A 25,919-nucleotide genomic window follows, 5' to 3' on the forward strand; every position below is an offset into this window, starting at 1 on the left:
TAAGAAAGTTATTACATTTCAAAAAAATTTTCCTCTTTATTTAAACATAAAACACATTTACAGCATGCAGGTTAACTTAAAATTATATGGCGTCTTCCCAAACCAATGATCTTTGAGTGTATCTTCAAACACTGAAAATAAACCCACATACTCCACAGGTATACTCAAGACTCTTTTCTGTCACCTCATATCAAATTGAAAGTTACAAATAGTAGTTTAAGTTAGGCAAATAATTTAATTGCTCACCATGAATAAATATTATTCTTTTATTTCACTGAGTTTCTCTTCTGAACCATTTATCAATACCATTCAGAGGAACTTTGATATTGTCAAAAAAAAAAAAAAAAAAAAAAAAGGACACCGCAAATTGAAATAAGCGTCAATGTTCCAGATGATCAGAAATTTTCATTTGTAAGAGTAAATGCTGTTTAATGACCTACCGTAGCAAATAGAGTTCACTGAAAACTAATTTATGAAATTCTTTGTACACTTTGTGAAAGTTTGAAATTATAAATAGAAAAGAACCATTTCAATATTAAAAAACCCTAACATTGTGTATTCTGAACCACATGCTAGTTACAATTGTTTGTTACACAGCACCAATACCCGTGATACATCTAACAAGAGTGAAACTACCATGTTCAGATAAAAGAGAAAAAAAAAATCTGCTTCATTTAAGAGTACTGCCAAAGAAGCAAGCTTTCTTTTGAAAACAAAATATAAATGTCTATGTGAATGCAGCCAAATATTTCTCCATTTAGAAAACTATCATCATAAATAGGCTATAGCACTTTTTTTTTTTTTTTTTTTAAAGTTAACTGTATTACTTCAATCTTGCTGCACACCAAGGTTTCATCTCAATTTCTGGAGTGTTTCTTTGATCAAAAGCAACACAATCATTTTAAAGGTCGCATACTATAACAGCAAGGATTTTTGACTGTTAAAAAAATAAATAAATAAGTTTATCTTTTAAATCAAAGCTATTATAAAAGTGGAAATTACAATAGTTAAATAGAAAAATAAGCCAATTATGATCTGAGTCTTCTGACTATGGCTCCAAATTTAATACAAATATCTGTGTATAAAACTTTTTCAAAAAGTTAATTCTGCCAGCCAGATCCTAACACAGAACTCTCCAACTTTCTTTACTGACTGAATAACCTTAAATCCTCATCCTCTGCAAATTTCTGCTAATATAGCTGTAGTCACCCCACGCACAGATGAAGCAAATATTGAAACCTCTTTCCTTATTACTTTTATAGCTTCTGAAAATCAACTTGACGTCGCCTAATCAGCTGAGAAGAGTGGCAAAAACAGGTACACTTAGTACTAATTACAAAATTAGGGGCTATAGCCAACACAATAATTTGAGGATTAGTGACTTGCAATTTATTATTTCTAGACTAAACAAGAAATAAATTATAGTGTATGACTTGGTGTTAACAGATTAAAAACACCTCAAGGATTTCAGACCAAAATTAATCAACGTGTTTGTAAGTCCACCATATACTTGTCCTGTTCTTCCATACTTTTTTTCAATTTTCACAGGCTATAAATTTAGAATAATTGATACAGCACTAACAATATAAAATGCTGTTTGATCGTGTAGTATCTTAATTCATTTCACTATATTAAGATGATAAATTAATCTATCCAATTCTTATATTAATTAGCCAGGCTCACCAGAATGAAGCAGGGTATTTTCATTCCATCAGGCCATATTGATTACAGAACTGGGAAGAGTCTCCAAACTCTCTTTCTTAAAGTGAGACTGCTTTTGATATAAAATATTTCTATTCAAGATAATTTAGCAACAGACATTTCATGAGAGAATTAAGTAGCATTGCTCAGTCTCAAATGCCTACTTATGCAGTTTTAAGGTTTCAGTGCTCAAACAGTAGTTTTCAGAAGCAAACTTCAGAGACGATACAAATAATTTTAACTCTGAAATCATTTCAAGGGATTTTAAAGTACAGTACTGACTGGATATATTTTGTGGGCATGTAGTGTTTTAAGTGGTAAAATTTAAGACATTTAATCTAAATGTTCCATTTTCCCTAAATAAGGAAGACATCGTAATAAGAAAAGCAAAATAAAAAGCAGTAGCAGCTAGGTAACTTAAACTGAGATTAAAAAATAAACACACACACAAAAAAAGTACAAAAAGCACAATCCTATATGGTACAGTTAGCTTGGCACAGTGAAGACTAAATTTAAGACACAAAAGACAAACTGTGTAATAAATAGGACCACAGTTGTAAACTGTCATTTTTTTCCCTCCTAAGACGCCAAAATTGCACTCTAGTTGTGTTGGGAAGCAGCAGAGTTTACAAGAAGAGTGGGTAGGAAACAGCTGTACAAGCCAGGTATAATTTATACATTAAAAAAAAGTTATAATTCTACAATTCCCAGGGGGTAGTCACTGAAAGACTCTGCTTGATATTATGTCCTCTTCATATTCAATTACTTTCAATGCCTGAAAATAGATGAAAAACAAAATATTTTTATTTATACAAAACTTGTTTCCAAACAATCATGAAAAAGATGGAAGTAAGTTCATAAAATACACAATAGTTTAAAAACATTTTAACCAACGGCTTAGACCACTTCCCCCCAAATTAAAAAGACCGGCAATATTAAATGATTTTATTCCTTTTCCTTTTACTTAAGTTTTAAACAGGGTAGTTTATAAGCAGTATAGTGCTTAAAAAGTCAGCCCTTTATTCTCCACAAGAGAGTTATGAATGAGCAAATGAAGGAATTACATTTTTTTGTAAAAAGAAACAAATGGTTAATAAAATGGGAGTAGACGATATCCATGACATTTTTAAGCCAAGGATCATGAACTAGCAAAGTTTTATACATGGTAGCTGGAAAAGAAAAACAAAAAGTGGGGGTTGGGGACAGGAATAGGGATATACAAGAGATACATGGAGTGGGAAAAGTGACCTTAAAATAAACAATTCCAACTGCTGTTACCTGGAGGCATCTTGTATTAAACTACCTCTTTACCTATGTGTTTAGGAAAACTCAACTTGTCGAAAGTATTATGCAAACTACAAGACCAGCCACGTAAAACTGGGTTCTAAAAGAATCACTATTAATACACTGTTGTCTTTCCCAGAAATAAATCCAGTGTCTCAAAATGTTTCTTAATAATTAAAAATTTCTCTACATATTATTTGATTTTTCAACACTTTATCACTTATGAGGCTTCTATACTCCTCAATCATGGTTTAAGACTGCAAGGCTTTAAAAATTAACAACCACTATCCTCTGGCTCAGCAATGAAACAAACCTGCAAATGACTACACTTTTCAAGTAACTTCAAGTCTTGAAACCTCATCTGGACAGGTTAGCTATCTCCCTCATGTGCTAAACTGCTGTCATTACACTGGGATCACCACTCTACTTTCAAGCTAAAACTTAGTTATATTTAAGTAAGGCCACGGTCTATCTTGTCTATGAATGATAGTGCAAAGTTTACACATGAATTCTGACAATACCCAAAAAGAATAAACTTTTATCTGTATGTATATATAAGCTTTGAAAATCCCTTTGCCTACCTACACTTCCAGAAAAGGCAACTTGCATCTACTGTACAACTGTTGTGTACTAGGTAACACTTTAACTTGTAGAATTCTCAAGCATGACTTTCATTCTTGTGGCAAAGGGGCTTCAACAAGTTAATTACTCCAAATGGAGAAAAACAGAGGCCACCTCTAATTGGCAGGAAAACCACTGTTTTACTGATGCAATACGATATTAATATTAAATTAATGCAATACAATATTAATATTAAACACATTATTACTTTATGTGGTAGTCTCATTAAGAATGGTTACTTATGCCCAATCTAATAAATGTTTTCATTACAACGAATAGAGGAACAAAGCTACTTACTATACATAGAAACAAACACACCCAGAGGTGGCATATGCTCAAGAGAACTAGCCTAGTCTCTTCAGTAAATCAATGTCATTAAAAAGGGGAGAATTTTTCTAGATTAAAAGAGACTAAGGAGGTCTAACTGAATGTAAACAGCAGTCATGGATTATACCCTGGTTTAGATAAACCAGCTATAAAAGGACTTAGGAAAAAAATAACAATTAGAGAAATATGAATATGGACTGGTATTAGACAATGTTTAAAAATATTGTTAGGTGTGATACTATTGTGATTATAGAAAAAATGTTATGTTTACAGATACATTAGTTTTAGATCATAAACACATAATTTATTTTCATACTTAAGAAATTTAAAAGGAGTCAAAACAAGAAAGAAATTATATACAAATAAAGTAACTTGTTCAAGTTCCTAAAAGAAAACTCAGGATTCAAACTTAGATGGAACTCCGATGTCTGTACTCTTCACTATGTTACTCTCTTTTAAATTTTATACTTTGTGGACAAAAAATTTTTATGAGTTATTGGGATATTTGAATCCTTCAGACTATTGCTTAATTCTCTACTCAAACTGAGAGCCATTCTTATCCAATGTGTCAAAGTAAAAATAAGCAAGATGCAAATAAGTGGACTTTAGTATTTGTCAGAAAGTGTTAATAGGTAACGTAATAATTTTAGTATTTTTAGTACCCAAAGCGTTTATACATCTGGGACTTTCTAAACAACAAAAATCTGTGTTTCTGCTAGATGATGACATACTAGGCAGCTTATTAACTAGTCAATCATGTTGTAGAAGAAAATGTTCAGAACACATTGCCAAGTTAAAGAAGGCTACAAAGAAACATGTACTAGAATAGGAGCAGTATGTTATTAGAGTATTTATCAACAGTTAGAAATTTTTAATCTAAAAACTAAAATATGTGGGCACCTGGTGGCTCAGTCAGTTTGACTTCAGCTCAGGCATGATCTCATGATTAGTGAGTTCAAGCCCCCCATTGGGCTGTCTGGTCTCAGCACAGAGGCCACTTCAAATCCTCTGTCTCCCTGTCTCTGACCATCCCCTGTTCATGCTTTTTCTCTCTCTCAAAAATAAATATTAAAAGAAAATTATAATATGTAAAGAAAACACCAGAAAGATACACACAATAAATTGTGTGGTATCTCTGGATGAAATGTATCTTCTACTTTGTGAAAATTCTTTACTCTCCTATAAGGAACAGACATTACCTGTACAACTAGAAACAAATAAAAATCACTTGCAATAGGTAAATGGAAAAGGATACAGGAATAACTCAAAAAAAAAGGGAAATATAAATGAGCCTGTAAATATATGAAAAAAATCCAACTTCTTAATAAATCAATGAGATGCTTATATTAAAACAGAAGTTTAAAAACTATTAATATTCAATACTGGCAAAGATGGAACAAAATAGACAGTATCCCTGGCTATGACGCAATTTGGCCTAGTCCTTCTAGACAGCAATGTACTAGTATGTATCAAGAACTTTAAAAATATTCATGCTTTCTTATAATTCCACTTCTGGGAATCTTCTGAAAATAATCTAAAAGGTAAGAGAACACAAAAAGATATTTCACACTTGAAATTTTCCAAACTGAAATTTCCGTATATGAAATTCGAAATGTGAGACATCTTTTTATAGTAAATATAGAAAAAGAATTAGCATGCTTAATTTAATTAAATGTCCCATAAAGGGAATAGTTATAAGCCATGGTATATCCATTAGACAAAATACAAGAGCTTTTAAAAATATTCCAGTATGTAAGGTTAAAGACGTTAGGAACACAAACTTGAATATAAAGTATGAGATCTAAACTATGATAAAAGACTAGAAGGAATTATGCCAAGTTACTTTTATAATCACATACATTAAAAAAAAAACAACCCAATATGGATATCCAAAAAAGCAGTATTTAACAACCAATGGCTGAATATTTCCATGTAGAGCTGTGACTCAAAGCCAGATATAAACTACAAACCTGTGGGTAATGTGTAGAGGTTACACTTGTTTGCCTCCTCCACCTCGAACTGCTACTGGCTGGCTGTTCTGAACAAATGCACCTCCTCCACGAATTGCACTTGGATGAGTTGGAGAAGCTGCTGGATGTTGCCCAGGACGAATAGGTTTAGCTAGTGTGAAAAACAAAAGCTGACTTTAGCATAAATCTTAACACATGACTCTTCTCTTTATTCACAACAATTCCCAAATGTGGTTTTTCTTTGCCTTTTTGTTCCTCAGAGAATTCTTCTCTTTTTTTCAGTTATAGCCTTTTCTCCAGGACCTATACAATCCCTAGTCTCTTAAGAACCTAATTCCTGTATCAATAATTATTCTAAAACATGTAACATTGTTGCTAAAAGATTGCATATTCCTGCAAGTCTCTCTGCTTTAAAAATGCTCTCTATACAGGGGCGCTCAGCTGGTTAAGCTGAGGTCTCAGATCATGATCTTGTGGTTTCTAAGTTCGAGCTCCGGGTCAGGCTCTGTGCGGACAGCTTAGAGCATGAAGCCTGCTTGGGATTCTGTGTCTCCCCCTCTCTCTGCTCCTCCCCTGCTTACACTCTGTGCCTCTCTCTCTCTCAAAAATAAACATTTAAAAAAAAAAAATGCTTTTTATAGCTTCACCTCCTCCTGACCGTTTTTGCATGCTAGTCTAGTTCTTATTTATCTTTTTTTCCTGTGAATGTGGCTATTCCTCAGTTTGCTCTTCATTCTCAACAATGCCACTCTTAGGTAAGTTAGAAATAAAGACAAGTACAACCATGACAACACAGAATCTGTCAATCAGATTACGTTTTCAAGTAAATAAAAACACTCAAAGTAAGCAAGGTTAAAAGGTTTTAATGTGTTCTACTAACCAATTTGTGCAGAATGTCCTCTTCTAGCCATATTCTTTGACCTGACTGCTTCCTTTATACGATCTACTTCTTGCTGATAGCGTTTGCGATCACGAGATGCATTTTCTTTGGCTTCTTTCAGTGCTGACTCCAAAGCTTTTACCCTCTCAGCTGTAGCTCTAAGTCGCTTTTCCAACTTAGGAAGTTCACAGCGAAGATCTGCATTATCACGTACCAACTAAAAGTACATAAAGAAAATAAGGATTTTAGCTTTAACAAGATGAATTGAAGAAATATGAATGTTTCATAACTTCTCGTTGGAAAAGAAAACTACATTTTATATTAATGTTTTCCATTTATCTAACAACTTAGGCAGCAATAAGCAAAGAATACATACATCCATACAGATCCATATGTGTGTCTCACAAAATATAACTTCATTTAATTTTGGGAGGGGTTGAGGGAAAGGGTTCTTTCTCCCCACTAGCCAATGACGGGAAATTGTAACATCTGGTAAATACCATGTTAAGTGTTAAAATCAAGTTTTGAAAGCAAAAAAAGGCTAAAATTCCCTTAACTTTACTCTGGTGCAAACATCAGGTCTACAATAACGAAATGTACAATTGAGTGCACTAAGAAACTTTAAAAATAATTAAGTCACATATCAAGGCACAGAAAGCAAAACAATAAAAACCCACATAGTTTAGGTAATGTGAAAGCATTATTTAAAAAAAAAAAATGAACTGCCTCATTATTTTATTTATTTCACACTCTGGGGCATTAAATGTAAAAAGACAAAAGACAAAAAAAATGTATTTGTAACTACAAAGACCTATCTATTGAAGATTTTTAAATTACCATGGGGGTGCCTAGGTGGCTCAGTTTACTTAAGTGGCTCTTGATTTTGGCTCAGGTCATGATCTCACAGTTTGTGAGTTTGAGCCCTGCATCAGGCTCTGTACTGACAGTGAAAAGCCTGCTTGGAATTCCTTCTTTTTGCCCCTCCCCTGCTCGTGCACTAAGAAAATAATAAAACACCAAAAAAAAATTCAAGGGGCACCTGGGTGGCTTGGTTAAGCATCTGACTTCGGCTCAGGTCATGATCTTGCAGTTCATGGATTTGAGCCTCGTATCAGGCTCTGTGCTGATAGCTCAGAGCCTGGAGCCTGCCTAGGATTCTGTGTCTCCCTCTCTCTTTGCCCCTCTCCCATTCATGCTCTCTCTCTCTCAAAAATAAACATTAAAAAAAATTTATAAAAAAATGTTTCTTAATTACCATGAATAACTGAGAAAAACTGACAAGACTTAAAATCCTAGAAAAGAAATAATACTAACCATTTTCAATGGCCTCTTGATAAAAGGGTTGTTAAAAATATTAAGTTCCCTAAAAACTGCTAGTGATTTATTTATATAATTGCTTGATTAAAATAATGGAACAGCTCAGGGTATGAAAATTCCTTAGTGCTCTGAAATATATAAACACTCCTCAATTTTTTTAATTTGCAGCTACGAGAAAATACACTCTCTATTACCTGTTTGTGCACTTTAGTGAGTTGTTCAAGATTATTTTCAAGAAAGGAGATCTTCTGCTTTTGAGCAGCACTGCCTCCAGTGTCATCAGAATCAATTTCGGCACTCTAAGAAAAGAAGGTCAATGAATACTACAAAAACATTAAAGATTAAAAAAAAAATCTAACCTTAACTACACAGAAATTGTTTTGATAATATAAAATTATTTCACTTATGAACATAAATAATCATAGTAAACACCACTTATATAAATACCCACCTCAGCATTATTTTATTACCTTTTTAACTCTGGTGGCCAAGTCCTGAACAAAGAGCTTACGCAGGTTGTGTAAAGTCTGAAGTTCTTTTGCCTTGAATTAAGAACAGCAATGTTTTTGGAATTTGGTCTTTAACTTTAGTCATAAGCCAGGGGAAACCCATTAAACATCCCACTATCTTATTTATTTTCAAGTTTTTCTTACCACTGTCTCTTCCAAACCTTTCAAGTCTTGTCTTGCTTGTTCTCGTCTATCTTGCATGACTCTAACAGAAGAATATACATAATTTTCAAGTTGAATTTCGTAAAGTCATAGTTTTATTTTCAAATAAATTTTTATGCCTTATAATTTCCTTCTAAATCTATAGTTTATTAGGAAAAAAAACCCTCTTATAGCAGAAGAGATGAAATAAAATGCAGCAGAATTCAAAGAATAAGGAGTGGTTCTGATAGTTTAGTGCCACATAGAACACACTGCTATTTATCCAAAATAATTCCTATTAAGTGGGAATTAGAGATTATAAATTATTGAAGACTAAAACATTTTATGTATTTTATATTAGAATTATTCTAAACAAAATTATGGTTGAGATTTGCTAGTTTTTATAAAACCAACTCTTGAGTTGATCCTGATCTGTGACCATCCTAATAACAGCAGTTCCACTTACAAATCGTCTTTCATAAATTCAAGATAGGAAAAGTTATAATCATGTGTTTTGTACCTGCTCAGATTCTAGAAAAATAAGTACAGACTATATTTTTTTAGTATGTTAGGAAAAAAGTAAATGGTGAAAACCTCTGTTCAAGAGGCAAGGCTAAAACAATAATCGTCTTTTATGCAAAATCAAATCTGACAAAAATTCAATTTTTTTGGCAGACACTGAAATCTTTGAAATGACTTAATGTCATATAAGGTATATTTTTACAATGGATCTTCAACTAATATGGTAGCACAGAAATCTGAATCTTGACTATGAGTGAAAAATACAGTATCTTGCCTTTGCTAAACTACAATAACATATGTATATTACTGCCAAGTTTTAAGGTATAAATCAATCCAAATCAGAGGTTTAAGAAAAATACCCTTTAACCTATACAAACTGAAAAATGTATTCATTGGATATAGCAAGAATAATACCTGCAATCCTCTAATTTAGTTTTTATTTTTAAAAAGTTTTTAAGTTTTAAAATTTATTTTGAGAGACAGCGTGCATACAGGGGAGGGGCAGAGAGAGGATCGATCCCAAACAGGCTCCATGCTGTCAGCACAGAGCCTAACTTGGAGTTTGATTTTACAAACTATGAGATCATGACCTGAGCTGAAATAGAGTCAGACACTTAACCAACTGAGCCACCCAGATATCCCTCTAGTTTTCATCTTATTTTATTTTTTTTAATGTTTATTTATTTTTGAGAGAGAGAGCACGCAAGCAGGGGAGGGGCAGAGAGAGAGGGAGACACAGAATCCGAAGCAGGCTTCAGGCTCTGAGCTGTTGGCACAGAGCCCGATGCGGGGCTCGAACTCATGAGCTGTGAGATCATGACCTGAGCCAAAGTTAGCCACTTAACCGACTTGAGCCACCCAGGCGCCCCTCTAGTTTTTATTTTTAAACTTGAATTAAAACATTTACTCACGTAAGTTCATGTAGTTTTCTGCTCTTTTCCTGATCTGTAGCTTTCAATTTCTCATGCTCTACCCTCAGACGTTCCTGTTCTAACATCATTTTCTGGTTTTGGCTGACAAAAAAACAAACATAACACAGTATCAACAGCATTGTTTTCTGAATGGCACCATTAAAATGTTTTCATCAAATTCTTTAGTTCTATAATCTCATCACTGAAATACTCAAGACTACCTGTTATCCTGTCCTCACAGCAGAGAGAAAAGAAAGGAAGAGCACGTGGCTACTACTTTCAGTCATATAATATTTTTCATATTTTGGTTTTAAATCATGACTCTCATTCTATATTCATCAATTCCCTGAACCCTTGTCCCTAAATCAATTAGGTATTAAGATCCACATGTCAAAATTTATCATTTTTTGTTAGTCACCTCTGGTTCTTACTCAAATCATGATTTGGTTGCAGACCTCCAATTTCTATAAATTCTAGGCTATATATGCATATGGCTATGGAAATAGGGAAAACCTCTTCTAGAAAAACTAAGATGACAACAACTATTAAAAAAAACTTCTTGAATTAAAATAAAATAAAAACTTAAAAACTTCTAAACCTCACAATTTCCAATAAAGTTTTTTCTCTGTTAACAAATTTTCAAAGAGGAAGTTAATTTTTAAAAATTTCATCTGGAACTTAGAAGTTATGCTCATGAACTAAAAAAAATCTTTATCTTCAAGTCAAAATGACAGTATCAATGAAAAATGCAGGTTTCTAAAATGGACATACTGTCCATCAATAATTTATTATTGCCTCTTGCTAAACAGTCCATCTTTCTGTGTTACTTCTAATATCTTAGAGGGAAGAAAAGTTTACTTACTCTTGAAGATCAGTAATAAGTTTTTCTTTTGCCTCAACTTCATCTCTCAAACTACTAATTTGTTTTTGATGTGTTTCTCTGTGGCTCTGGATCTGCTGTTCAACAGCTTGCTAAAATTATTGGGGGAAAAGGATGTTAAGGTAAGATTAATCAACTCAAGAATAACAAGTTCAAGTCATTAGAATCTAATGCTACATCAAACTTGCCTTAACTTCATTTGCAGTCTGAACTTTATTTAAGTGCTCCTTTTCCATTTCATGCACTTTCTCTGTTTGGGTAGAGAGAGAAAACAGGAGAAGAAATAAGCCTTAAAGTTCTTCCTATAAACCAAGGAGCAAATAGGTTTAATGAGGGATCTGTTGCTTAACAGTACTTGACTTTATCCAAATGCCATACAGTAAATCTTGCTCTTGAAGTTCAGAACATTTTGACTCTTAGTTATATCCACTGTGTTAGTATTATGGTTACGGTTTCTTTTATTTTCTTTGCCTAATCCTGGAACAGATGGGTTAGGGAATGGTAGGGAATGAGATAGCTTTCCACCACATCCCCTATATTACGATTTATACATATATATACAACCTCATGACTTTGTGGGAAATTCCTAGATTGACCACTTCCACATTCAAACACAATTTTGCAAAAATATGCATCAAAGCCACATTAAAAGGTATTATTTGTTTCCTATTGCAAATTACCCATATTCCTACTATTTTCTATCAGTTTGAATATAAGTTTACTACAATTATACTAAGGGAAGAATATAGACAAGAAGTCATAAAACACTGAAAGCTAATACCTTGTGCACGAAGTTGGACTAGTTCTTCACTGAGGGAATCGACAGATTCCTCTAGCTGTCTTTTCTTTTGCTCCACATTTTGAAGGTATTCAGTCAATGATTTGATTTTGGCTTCATGCTTTTGGGAAAAAATATACTGATATGAATGAAGTGCAAAAAAATCTTACACACACATTTTACAGATAAAGTTAACAGAAAGCAAGGTTTTATCTATGTATCTAAATATATATTGCAACAATAAAGAATTTAATCATTGAAATGGTCACCTGTTTAACTTATAACATTTGCACATTAAGGTACTGAAAGCTGACATATGAGATAATATTCTTACTATTCTCTCCATCTAATACTACTCTCTTTCCCTCCTTACATAATTCCTATCTTGGTGAAGGACCTCATCCATTCAGTTGCCAAAGCCAGAAAACGGATCTTGCAGTTTTGTCTACCCTAGAATTCTTCAATAGTCAAATCAGTTACAGCTTTCTAATAAATTTCTATACATGTCAGTAAACATAACCCAGTTAAATTCATTCATGTTGCTCTACTGCAGAGAACCTAGGAAAAAAATACTTGCATTACCCTTTTAATAATAACCTATAGAAGGTCATTTTCCTTAAACTTTGTTCTATAATAATACATACTTGAGAGATACGAAGCTGGCATGCTGCTAACTCCTTTTCATTTTCTTCCATTTTTTTGTTGCTCTCAGTTTGCGTGCTTTCTAACTGTTTGCAGCGTTTTACCATTGTTTTTACTTCTGATTTCATTTTGCTAATGTAGAGCCTTGCAACAGTGAACTCTTCATCTATCATGCCAGTTCCCTCAGGCTGCTGTCAGAAGAAAAAAGAAAAATTAAAAACAATAATGGTTTTTAATGCTTTATTTATTTATTTATTTATTTATTTATTTATTTTATTTATTTATTTATTTATTTATTTTTGAGAGATAAGAGTGAGAGCAGGAGCAAGGGAGGGGCAAAGAAAGGAGACACAGAACCAAAGCAGCCTCCAGGCTCTGAAGCAAGCAAGCAGTCAGCACAGAGCCTGATGCGGGGCTTGAACCCATGAACTGTGAGATCATGACCTGAACCAAAGTCAGATGCTCAACTGACTGAGCCACCCAGGCACACCTAGCGTTTATTTATTTTTGAGAGAGAGAGAGAGAGAGAGAGAGAGACAGAGAGGGAGGGAGGGAGGGAAGGAGGGAAAGAGAATGAGACTCGGAGGGAGGGGCAGAAAGAGAAAGAGACACAAAATCTGAAACAGGCTCCAGGCTCCGAGCTGTCAGCACAGAACTCCACACGGGGCTCAAACCCACGAACTGAGAGATCATGACCTATGCCAAAGACAGACGCTTAACTGAGCCACCCAGACGCCTCGCCTTCCTTATTTTGTTTTTTTAAAAAATGTTTTTAATGTTTATTCATTTTTGAGAGAGAGAGAGAAAGAGACAGAGACAGAGGGTGAGCAGGGGAGGGGCGGAGAGGGAGGCACAGAATCCAAAGCAGCCCCAGGCTCTGAGCTGTCAGCATGGAGCCTGACGTGGGGCTCAAACCCACAGACTGTGAGATCATGACCCGAGCCAAAGTCAGAGACTTAACCAACTGAGCCTCCCAAGGAGTCCCTTGCCTTCCTTATTTTCTAAAACTTAATGTTAATACATGCTTGCAAGAGAAAAAAAAAAAAAATGCAACCTAAAAACAAACAAAACTGATGACACTTGCTTCTATTTTTGATTTCCTCTTCATTCCTAATCATATGTGAGTCCAAATTAAAACTTTACAAATACTGATGTGTAGGTGGCAGAGGAAAGATGACTCTTAAGCTCACCAAAAGAACTGTGGTAACTGTACATTCCTTAAGTTTCATTACAAAATTCCAGTACAATATTCAGTGTCAAAATTAAGTGGAGCTTGAAAAGGAAGAAATTAAGACTGTCTTTGTTTGCAGATAGGATTGTTTAAAAAAAAAACTCCTAAAATAAACTACCATAGTAACATTGCAGAATACACGATTAACATACCAAAGTCACTTTCCTATATACCAGCAATGAACAAGGGAACTTGAAATTAAAAACACAGTGGCACTGACATTGTAATAAAAAGAAAAAAAGAATTATTTAGGCATAAATGTAATAGAATAGGTATAAAATCAATAGGACAAAAGAAATCAATGTAGAACTGAATAAATGGAAGATATTCTATATTCATGGAAAGAAAGACTCAAGATGTCCATTCTTCCTAACTTGATCTATAGATTTAACATAATCTTCATCAAAATTCCTGCAAGTTATTTTATGGCTATCAACAAATTTGACTCTAAAGTTTAAAGGGAAAGGCAAAAGACCTTGAATTGCCAACACAACACTAAAGAACAACAAAATCAAAGAACTGACACTACCTAACCTAAAGACTTACTACAGCTACAGTAATCAAGATGGTGGGGGTACTGACAAAAGGACAGGTAACTAAAACAGAAGAGAGCCCAGGAATAGACACACACAAATACAGTCAATTGATCTCTGACAAAGGGGCAAAGGCAATTCAATGGAGATTTTTTTTTGAGAGCGACAGTGAGAACACAAGAGAACAAATGCACACACACGCGTGAGAGAGAGATAATCTTAAGCAGGCTCCACACTCAGTGCAGAGCCCACATCTCTAGACCATAAGATCATGACCTGAGCCAAAATCAAGAGTCAGATACTTAACCGAATGAGCCACCCAGGTAACCTGGAGATAGATCTTCAAGACTCAGTCCTAGAAAAACTATCCATCCACATGTAATACAATGAAGCTGGACAGACCCTTTTTATCTCACAGAAAAATTAATTCTAAATGGATCATAGACCTAAATGTAAGTATAAAACCAAAAAACCTCTAGAACATAGGAGAAAATCTAGATGACCTTGGGTTTGGAGATGAGTTTTTAGATACAATACCAGAAACACAATCCTGAAAGAAAAAATTTTCAAGTTGAATGTCATTAAAATTAAAGGGAATGAAAAGATAAAGCCAGACTTGGAGAAATATTTGCAAAACACATATCTGATAAAGGACTGTTACCCAAAATATACAAAGAACTCAAGATAAGAAAACATCCCAAATGCAAATTAAAACAACACTATACATCTCAAACCAAAAAACCAATACTTGTGACACCAATACTTGTGAGGGTGTGAAGTAACAAGAACTCTCACTCACTGCTGGTTGGAATACAAAATGCTGTAGCCACCTTAGGAGTCTCTTACAAAGCTAACACTATCTTAACATATGATCTAGCAATCATGCTCCTAGGTATTACCCAACTGAATTGAAAAATTATGCCCACAGGAAAACGTGTACACAAGTTTATAGCAGCTTTATGTATAAGTGCCAAAGACTGGAAGTAACCAAGATGGCCCTCAACAGATGAATGGATAAACAAACTAGTACATCTATACAATGGAATATTTGGTGATATAAGAAATGAGCTATCACGTCACAAAACGACACGGAAGAACCTTAAATGCACATTGCTAAGAAAAATAAGCCAGTTTGAAAAGGACATTTACTGTCTAATTCCAACTATGTGATATTTTGGAAACAGCAAAACTGCACACATAGTGAAAAGATCACTGGCTGCTAGAGGTTCAGGGCTGAGGCATGAATAGGGTAAAAAGCACAAGGGATTTGTTAGGTAATCTACATTATTATATTGTAATGGTGGATCTGAATTATGTGTTGTCAAAATGCACAAAATTGTACAACATGAGTGAACCATAACGTAAAAAACACAAGCAGTACTTACTGGTGATGTTAAGAGGAAAAGAATTACATACAACTGACAAAAATATTGAGAATCCATACATTAAAAAAAAAAAGAAGCTATTTGCAAGGCTGACTTGTTTTCAAAATGCTATAATGGTATAGTGAAAAAAGCAGTCTGGGAGTAAGGGAACCTGTATTCTATCACTGGCTCTACCACTGAACATCAGCCGAAATTTCTACTCTTATTTTCCCTATCTTTACCACCTTTTCATGTAAGATTAGTTGAACACAAAATGGGAAGATTTTTCTAAAAAGAAGCTGCAAATCTACAAAGCAAAATTTGAACACCATTCTAGTGTTTAGTGATATTAAGTAAATTTACTTTTCCATCCCAAAAGATTCCCACAGCTCTATCATCTCACATTAGACCACCCTAATGAATGACAGAAGCGAGTGATGAAGTGAGTGAAAAGACAAGCAAGTGAAGAGAGAGAACAAGTCAAGTCATCCAGTATTTAACAATAACATTTTTCCTCTGTTTCAATGGCGTGACAATGTTAACCAATAATATATGAGGAGAATGAATCCCTGCCTCCATCAACAAACAGCAAATTTGAATAACAATTGACAAAAGGAATGTGTGTTCCATACTGCAAACTTACTCATTTCAAGCTCTTGTTAAACTGGGCTTCTTATTCTTAGTAGGCTGTCACTATCAACCCTAGTTTGTTCTCTTTGTTACAAAATTAAGCTTTAATCAAGAAGATAAAATCCAAACAAATACCTAGCGCAACATACAAATCTTGCATATTATGTGCATGTGCTTGCAGCTAAGAGTCCTAGTGTGCTTTTCTGCTCTAAGTTTTAAAACCAGGTCACTAAACGTTTTTTTTTTTACCACATGCCTAGTGCTAACATAACCAATGTTAGTACCCTAAAAAAGATTATCAGAAAAAAGGCATAAATAAAATAGGTGTGGCAAATTTTTTTTTTTTTTTTTTTTTTTTTAATTTTATTTTTCAACGTTTTTTATTTATTTTTGGGACAGAGAGAGACAGAGCATGAACGGGGGAGGGGCAGAGAGAGAGGGAGACACAGAATCGGAAACAGGCTCCAGGCTCCGAGCCATCAGCCCAGAGCCTGACGCGGGGCTCGAACTCACGGACCGCGAGATCGTGACCTGGCTGAAGTCGGACGCTTAACCGACTGCGCCACCCAGGCGCCCCCGGTGTGGCAAATTTTTGATAATAACTCTGAGGTTCACAGTATTATTCTCTCTACTGTTTAAAATTTTTTATAATAAAACCTAAAAAAATTAATAAGCATATCCATCTTTTATCTTTTCAAACATTTAAAACAAACCACAGGCCAATTCATTTACAAGTTTACTCCCTGAGCTAATCTTCACTGTTGTCCCAGTGACATACTTTCAAGTACTGTAACTAACATAATTCCTAAATGCAAACATACATAGTAAAGAACCAAACATGGGGTCCAAATACTTACTGAATACACTTTCTGAGTGCCCCTTATTCTTTTCTCACCTATTACCATCTACTATGCATTGCTGTTGTGCATGAGATAATGGGTATGAAAAGAAATTTGCAAAAAGTTAGTAGTAAACATAAGTATGAGTGGTGTACAAATAATTATGCTTAATATTTGGTTATTATTACTTACCTTTACATCATTATTTCCTACAGCAATTCCTATTTCTGCAAGGTCTTTTAGTAAAGATGCCATCATCTCAGCTGCTCGTTTTTTTTGGTGGTTGGTCATTTCCTTAAGTTTCTGAAGTTCAGCATCTATACTTGCTAAAGTTGCCTAACATAATCCAAACAAAAGACACAGTTAAATCTATTCAATGAAATATTACTTCAAATATTGACACATCCCAAGTTTTCACCCGGTACTTACAAAAGCATTATTTTCTAGTTCCGACTTTTTTTAAGACTTTAATTTTAAGTATTCTCTACGCCCAACGTGAGGCTCGAACTCACAATGAGATCGAGAGTCACACACTCCACCAGCTGAGCCAGCCAGGTGCCCCTCTACTTTCAGTTTTTTGAACTAACTATTCTACTGAGTTCTGGGACAGCTCTCAGTTCAAACTTACAAAATATTTCAGACCTAATAGACTACATAAAATAGCCATATTATGCTCCATTACGAGCAGGTAGTTTGTATCATTTCACTAATTTTTGAGACTGGGTAATATTTTCTGCCTAGAAATGGGAAATTTCCATATTAATTAGATTGAATTTTCTTTTACTTCCACAGTATAGCTTATATTTGGAAACAGAGTCTGAGCAAATTAATGTTAGAACTGAATTTTCTAGATGGTTTGTAGGTTTTCTTTATATACTTTCTACATACACAGTCACTGGAAAGAATCCACCTGATAATTACTACTACTACATGATATAAAGTTATTTAGGAGATAGTGATAAAATAGTATTACTGAATTTAATTACTTTAAGTTTAAAATAATAGCTAGTTTATCAACAAGAAAGTCACCACAGCTTTGAAAAGTCCAACCATTTTGGCCACTTTAAAACTAATCATTATAGCACAAGTCAGATACTGACTAAAAGTAAGTTGCACTAAAAATAAATGAGTAAAGATGCCATCATTTCAGTTTTTTGTTTCTTATGGTCATTTCCTTAAGTTTCTGAATATCAGTAGTGTACTCACCAAATTTAATATAAAATACCAGGTATCTTTCTCATAAGGTAATATGCTTTATTTTTTAATTTTTTTAATGTTTATTTATTTCTGAGAGAGAGAGAGCATGTGTGGGGGGAGGGGCAGAGAGAGAGAGACACACACACACAGAATCAGAAGCAGGCTCCAGGCTCTGACCTGTGAGCACAGAGCCTGACGTGGGGCTTGAACTCACAAACCGTGAGACCATGACCTGAGCCGAAGTCGGTCGCTCAACTGACTGAGCCACCCAGGAGCCCCAGGTAGTAAGCTTTAATGTCTAAATCACCAGGTATTTTCTCTAACAACTGAGCAGGAATATTGTATGCATATACAAAGATGCAGAATGCTATAAGGTTTCTAACTCCTATTACCAATACAGTGCTGACAGATTCAGCTTCGTAACTGGGACACAGACACAAATGTCTTAAAGACTGAAATAGGTGACCAAAGACCAACTTACAGCTTATAGAGATGTAAGAAATTCCTACTGCTCTTCCAAACGGTAATTAGGTTTGCTAATAATGCAACTCAATAAGAGCTATAAAGGCACCTTGGTTTCCATGCTGTGAAATTGTAACTTCCAGCTTAACTTTGGAGATTAGAAAGGGAAAATGAATTTATCAGGGGTATGAAAACTTTAGAAATAGTGTTGACTGCGCTCCTTTAGATAGATGAACATGGACAGGGAAGTAAGCAGTGAACACTGATCCTGAGTCCAACTCTAGATGTGGTTTCTAGACAAGAAGTTAGCATTAGCAATAATAAATCCTTAATGAGAAAGCTCATCCACGGTGATGCTGGAAGTATAGCAGTCATTATCACAGCTATCTATTATCTTCAGCATCACTCCAGGAGGGTGGCAAATCCTGTTCTATAGCAATGACAAACAAAGATTCTTATCTACTGTGGAATCACAAGGAAGATGTGCCAGGTGGGCTCTGCTCCAGGGGCTGGGAATGTAACAGTGAACAAAACCCAAATTATATGAAGTTATATATTTTTCTTTTTCTCAATTTACAGTTTGAACAATCATCTAATAACTTTACTAGAAGTTATTCTAGCAACTAGAAGCTAACTTATTTCCCCTTTAACATCAGAATATTAAGAATAGTCAGCAAGTCTTAAAATGGCATTTTAATTACCCATTAATAGACTTTCAGGAACTAAAAAAACAGCCTTCTTCCTTTACCTCTAAGGCTTCATATAAAGGAGGAAGTGAAGTTGAGACCTGGAATTCCTTAAGAATTGATACCATCAGTCCTGGGCTTACATAGAAATAAGTTACTGAGATAATTTCAATTAAGAATACTTGTATTAGGGGCGCCTGGGAGACTCAGCTGGTTAAGCATCTGACTCTTTATTTCGGCTCAGGTCACGATCTCATGGTTCTTGAGACTGGCCCCCATGCCGGGCTCCGTGCTACAGTGTGGAGCCTACTTGGGATTTATTCTCTCTCTCTCTCTCTCTCTCTCTCTCTCTCTCTCACTCACTCTCTCTTCCCCCACCCTTCCCATGCATGCATGTTTTCTCACTCTCAAAATAACAAGCATTAAAAAAATAATAATAAAGTATTAACAAAACAAAATCATAGTTTACCGATTTCTGGTTTAGTTCATCACTAAGCAATTCATATTCCTTAGTTTTATCTTCGACTTCCTGAGACTTCTGATCATAATTGACAGCAAGCTCCTCTAAGGCTTGTAAAACTTCTTTTACTTCTTCTTTAGAGGCATCATTTTCTGCTTGAAGGCGATTCAGTTCAGCTTGCATATTATCTTGATCTCTTCTGGTCGATGCCAGAAGCTACATGAAAGAGTAAAAGTATACAGGTTTAAAAAAATCTATTTGCTTCATCATATGCTATATACAGTGAATAAAATATGGATGCAATTAGCTGTTAGTATTTATTCATTTAACAGATTTACTAACTACTATGTGCAGGCAATGTGCTAGACACTGTGGGAGACAGCAAGGAAATCAAATAATGACTCTGTCTTTGAGGAATCTAGTAGAAGAAACACAGGTACATAAATAAACGCATAAGATAGAATGTTAAGTAAGAGCCATAAAAGAGGCAACAGGACATAACACATAACAAAGTACTTGGTAGTATTTAAAACAGGAGGGTAGGTATTTCTGTAGGTTATTCACGAAGAAGGAGGCTAGAACAGGCATTTAAAAACTTTTTTTTTAATGTTTATTTTTTGAAAGCGTGCATGTGCATGCAAGTGAGGGAGCGGCAGAGAGAGAAGGAGACACAAACTGAAGCAGGCTCCAGGCTCTGAGCTGTCGGCACAGAACCAGACATGGAGCTCGAACTCACGAACCGTGAGATCATGACCTGAGCCGAAGTTGTAGGTTTAACCCACTGAGCCACCCAGATGCCCCTAGAATAGGTATCTTAGTCATGTGTAAATGAATGTAATAGAAAAAAACAGGCATATTAGATTCATGAATGGTGAGCATAGAAAAACAAGGAAATTAGTAGATGTTTAGAAGATTTCAGATTTTCTTTGGGCAACCAGGGGTGACACCTAAATTATGCCCCAGGAAGATTTAGTATCAACAAATAAAATTTGAACTGGAGAGAAATCAAGACACTAGACTGGAGAACAATGTAATCATCCAGGGTCAGTGGCTTTAAAGAAGGGGTATTTGGAAATGTGTAGGAGTATTTCTAATGGGGCAGAATGCTAATGGCACTTAGAAGTAGGGACCAGGGGTACTAAATGTCCTATAACATACAAAACAGAATAATATAATGAAAAATTATGCAAATTACTAGTGCCCCTTTTGAGAAAACATGCTATAATTTAAATAAGTGCAAAGATGACGTGACCAGGATTAAGTTGGTAGACAGTGGCTATCTTTTCCTTATTGAAGCTATACAGTTTTTCCCCACATTTCCAAAACAAACCTTACATGATGTACCATTTTTCAATTATCCCCCTGCTCTCCCAGGTAAGATAAATTGACGGTCCAAACTAGGTGACAAACTAGAGAAGAGAAACTTGAAAGAAGGCAGAAATGAATGGGTTCAATGAGGGTAGACATGGTGAGAGAGGAGTCCCAAAGGATTTCATTCACTGATATTCTCATTCCCACAATAAGTCATACCTCAAATTATGCAATTATTAAAGACAGGTCAAAGTAATTCAGAAATCAGTATTTTCCTTCTTTAATCATCCCTTTAAACTCTGTGTGTTTAAGTGACTGATAATAAAACATGCTGTTTTTTTATATTCTTTCCTTCATTTCCTTGGGGAAATACTTTCCATGAAGGGAAGGAGAGTCTGAAGTTATCCCAGTCCAGTGTAGTAAGTCTTTCTCAAGAATCAGTAAGAAATGTTTTGGGGAGAATAAGGAGATAAAACAGCACCATATTTTAAGCAAGAAAAGAAGACAGAGTTAAAAAGTCCATTAGAAATATGTTAAAGAATAATACTGAAAACTGTTATCTTCTCCCCTCCAGTTAGAACTCTAACTTAAAAAAACCAAAAACCAAAAAACAAATTCCTAGGGGTGTCTGGGTGGCTCAGTTGGTTAAGTGTCCAATTTCAGCTCAGGTCATGATCTCAAGGTTCACAAATTCGAGCCCTGCGTTGGGCTCTGTGCTGACAGCTTGGAGCCTGGAACCTGCTTCAGATTCTGTGTCTCCCTCTCTCTCTGCCCCTCCCCCCTCACACTGTGTCTCTCTCTTTTTCAAAAATAAACATTAAAAAAAAATAATAAAAAACAAATACTTTAAGAGGAAATCAATCTTTGCTTCAACCCATATGACAGCACAGAGAGCACAACCCACAGAGAACCAGTCACATTCAAAACATTTTTAAATGGACTCTAGTATATTTTGAGATCTGTAGGTTCATCTTTTATGTTCAAATAATAATGACAAATTATAAAGCTCTCCTGAAAGCAATATGTAAAGTATTCAACTTACCTCTTCTTGATCCAACATTTGTGTCTTTAGTTTCTCTACCAACTGGCTCTGTTGATTAATTTCTTCATCCTAGAATTTTAAAGTACCAAGTTAACAAAGTAGCTCACAATCTGATTCTAATTATTTTCTAATACGAATTATAAGGTTACTATTCCCCCAATCAAGGTATTTCAAAACTGTTTCTCCAAGTCCAACATTATTTCAATCTCCTAAAAAAATGTTGAAAGAGATGGAATGTCTTTCAATTAATAATTATAACACTTACCATGCAATTAAAAAAGCTTAAGCTTATACAAGTTATTCATTAAATACTTTAAATGCTAAAAAATAATAAACACGTTTAAATTTATTGAAAATAATGGCCATTCACTAAAAAGGAGAATTACGGGCCAGCATCACTGATGAACATGGATGCAAAAATTCTCAACAAGATATTAGCAAATCGAACTCAACTGTACATCAAAAGATTATTCACCGTGATCAAGTGGGATTTATTTCTGGGCTGCAGGGTTGGTTCAGTATTCTCAAATCAATCAATGTGATAAAAAAAAAGGATAAGAACCATATGATCCTTTCCACAGATGCAGAAAAAGCATTTGACAAAATACAGCATCTTGATAAAAACTCTCAAAAGAATAGGGAAAGAAGGAACATACTTTAACATCATAAGAGCCACATATGAAAGGCCCATAGCTAATAGCATTCTCAATGGGGAAAAACTAAGAGCTTTCCCCCTAAGATCAGGAACACAACAGGGGTGCCCACTCTCAGCAGTGTTGTTCAACACAGTACTGGAAGTCCTAGCCTCAGCAATCAGACACCAAAAAGAACAAAAGGTATCCAAATTGGCAAGGAAGAAGTCGAACTCTTACTCTTCACAGAGGACATGATAGTCTACATGGAAAACCTGAAAGACTCCACCAAAAAACTGCTAGAGTTGATACACAAATTCAGCAGTAACAGGATATAAAACCAATATATAGAAAATCTGGTGCATTTCTATACACCAATAATGAAGCAGCAGCAAAGAGCTATCAAGAAATCAATCCCATTTACAACTACACGAAAAACCGTAAAATACTTAGGAATAAACCTAACCATAGAGGTAAAAGATCTGTACACTGAAAACTATTTTCCACACTCACAGAAAGAAGAACAAATACTGTTAAAATGCCAATACTGCCCAAAGCAAGACACAATCAATGCAATCCCCATCAAAATAACACCAGCATTCTTCACAGAGCTAGAACAAACAATCCTAAAATTTGTATAGAACCAGAAAAGACCCCGAATAGCTGAAGTACCCTTGAAAAAGAAAACCAAAGCTGGAGGCATCAAAATCCCAGACTTTAAGCTGTATTACAAAGCTGTCATCAAGACAGTATGGTATTGGCACAAAAACAAACACAGACCAATGGAACAGAGAACCCAGAAATGGGCCCACAAATATATGGCCAACTAATCTTCAACAAAACAAGAAAGACCATCCAATGGAAAAAAGACAATCTCTTCAGCAAATGGTGCTGGATAAACTGGAGAGCAAATGCAAAAGAATGAAACTGGACCACTTTCTTACACAATACACAAAAATAAACTCAAAATGGATGAAAGACCTAAATAAATGTAAGACAGGAAACCATCAAAATCCTACAGGAGAAAACAGGCAACAACCTCTTTGACCTCGGCCGGAGCAACTTCTTACCTGACATGTCTCTGGAGGCAAGGGAAATAAAAGCAAACATGAACTATTGGGATGTCATGAAGATAAAAAAGCTTCTGCACAGTGAAGGAAATAATCAACAAAACTAAAAGGCAAGGTATTTGCAAATGACACACTGGATAAAGGGTTAATATCTAAAATCTATAAACAACTTATCAAACTCAACACTCAAAATACAAATAATCCAGGGAAGAAATGGGCAGAAGATATGAATAGACATTTTCCCAAAGCAGACATGGAGATGGCTAAGAAACACACGAAAAGATGCTCAACATCACTGATCATCAGGGAAATACAAATCCAAACCACACTGAGATACCACCTCAACAGTCAGAGTGGCTAAAATTAACAACTCAGGAAACAACAGATGTTGGCAAGGATGTAGAGAAAGGGGAACCCTTTTGCACTGTCGGTCGAAATGCAAACTGGTGCAGCCACTCTGGAAAACAGTATGGAGGTTCTTCAAAAAAGTAAAAATACAACTACTCTACAACCAAACAATTGCACTACTTAGTATTTATCCAAAGGATACAAAAATGCTGATTCGAAGGAGCACATACACCTCCACACCCCCATGTTTACAGCAGTACTATCAACAATAGTCAAATTATGGAAAGAGCCCAAATGTTCACCAACTGATGAATGGATAAAGATGTGGTACACACACACACACACACACACACACACACACACACACACACACAATGGAATACTACTTGGTGATGAAAAAGAATGAAATTTTGCCATTTGCAACAAACTGGATAGGACTGGAGGGTATTATGCTAAGCAAAATCCATCAGTCAGAGATAGACAGATTTATGATTTCACTCGTATGTGGAATCTGACAAACTCAACAGAGGAACACAGGGGAAGGGAAAGAAAAATAGATAAAAACAGAGAGGGAGGAAAGCCATAAGAGACTCTTAAACACAGAACAAACAGAAGGCTGTTGGAGGGGAGGTGGATGGGTTAAATGGGTGATGGGCATTAAGCAGGGCACTTGTTGGGATAAGCATCAGGTGTTATATTAAGTGATGAATCATTGGGTTTTACTCCTAAACCAAGACTATACTATATGTTAACTAACTTGAATTTAAATAAGAAAGAAGGAAAGATAGATAGAAAGGCCATTCAGCTACTTCAAACTTGCCATATCTGCCTACAACACATATAAAATTCCACCTAAAAACAAAACCAGAACTACTTTCTTCTAGTCTCTTCACTGTTCTCGTTTTCCCTTTCCTATTTGCTTTGTAATTTGTTATTCTTCACACTTCTAATGGATATAATCAAAGCAGGAAAACACTATTACCACTTTATTCTGTTCCCTCTCTAATCTCTTGCATCACCTTTATTATTGAGTCCTTAGACCCCTGATTCTAAGAGATCATTTCATTAAGGCTCTCCAATGACCCAATGTTCAATTTCCTTCAGAAAATTAAAGAAGAGGGGGAAAAAATTAGGTCTCATACATAGTTTCTGCACAGAAACAGAAATTGTGATTTTATATTTTTTATTAAAACAGATGACCCTCAAACAATACAAGGGTTAGGGGTGCTGACCCCTCTATGGAGTTGAAGATCCACATGTAACCTCTGACTTCCCCAAAACTTAAACTATTGGTAGTCTGCTGTTGAATACAAGGTTTACCAATAATATAGACAATTAACATATTTTTTATGTTATATGTATTAGATATAGTATTTAAAGAAAATGTTATTAAAATCATAAAGAAAATACATTTATATTACTGTACTGTATCAAAAAAACCCACATCTAAGTGGACCCATGCAGTTCAAACCAGTGTTGTCTGAGCGTCAACTTTACGATTTTCAAAAGGTTAACAAATCAAGGAAAGATGTATACACAGGTCACCTGGACCCACAATATTAAAATTAGATAATAAAAATACCTGTATGTCATAACATTCTAAAACAAAATAGAATGTGAATAATACATAC

At 35.0% G+C, this 25,919-nt stretch overlaps 1 protein-coding gene across 1 annotated transcript in view; it reads right to left on the reverse strand.

The window, feature by feature from the left end:
* Positions 1–252: 252 nt before the first annotated feature.
* KIF5B (kinesin family member 5B) overlaps positions 253–25,919 on the reverse strand; it is a 48,995-nt gene continuing 23,328 nt past the window's right edge. Inside the window, exons 13-26 of the mRNA XM_042945258.1 lie at positions 22,239–22,307; positions 19,895–20,101; positions 17,273–17,416; positions 12,486–12,674; positions 11,845–11,962; positions 11,252–11,313; positions 11,046–11,155; positions 10,184–10,285; positions 8,754–8,814; positions 8,571–8,642; positions 8,295–8,399; positions 6,784–7,000; positions 5,904–6,054; positions 253–2,476 (exon numbers count right to left, since the gene is read on the reverse strand). Of these exons, the coding sequence (XP_042801192.1) occupies positions 5,924–6,054; positions 6,784–7,000; positions 8,295–8,399; positions 8,571–8,642; positions 8,754–8,814; positions 10,184–10,285; positions 11,046–11,155; positions 11,252–11,313; positions 11,845–11,962; positions 12,486–12,674; positions 17,273–17,416; positions 19,895–20,101; positions 22,239–22,307 (1,587 nt within the window). The 3' untranslated portion in view covers positions 253–2,476; positions 5,904–5,923. The remainder of the gene's footprint in view (positions 2,477–5,903; positions 6,055–6,783; positions 7,001–8,294; positions 8,400–8,570; positions 8,643–8,753; positions 8,815–10,183; positions 10,286–11,045; positions 11,156–11,251; positions 11,314–11,844; positions 11,963–12,485; positions 12,675–17,272; positions 17,417–19,894; positions 20,102–22,238; positions 22,308–25,919) is intronic.

Source organism: Panthera leo, chromosome B4 (genome assembly GCF_018350215.1).
Source record: "Panthera leo isolate Ple1 chromosome B4, P.leo_Ple1_pat1.1, whole genome shotgun sequence".
NCBI classification, from domain to species: Eukaryota; Metazoa; Chordata; class Mammalia; order Carnivora; family Felidae; genus Panthera; species Panthera leo.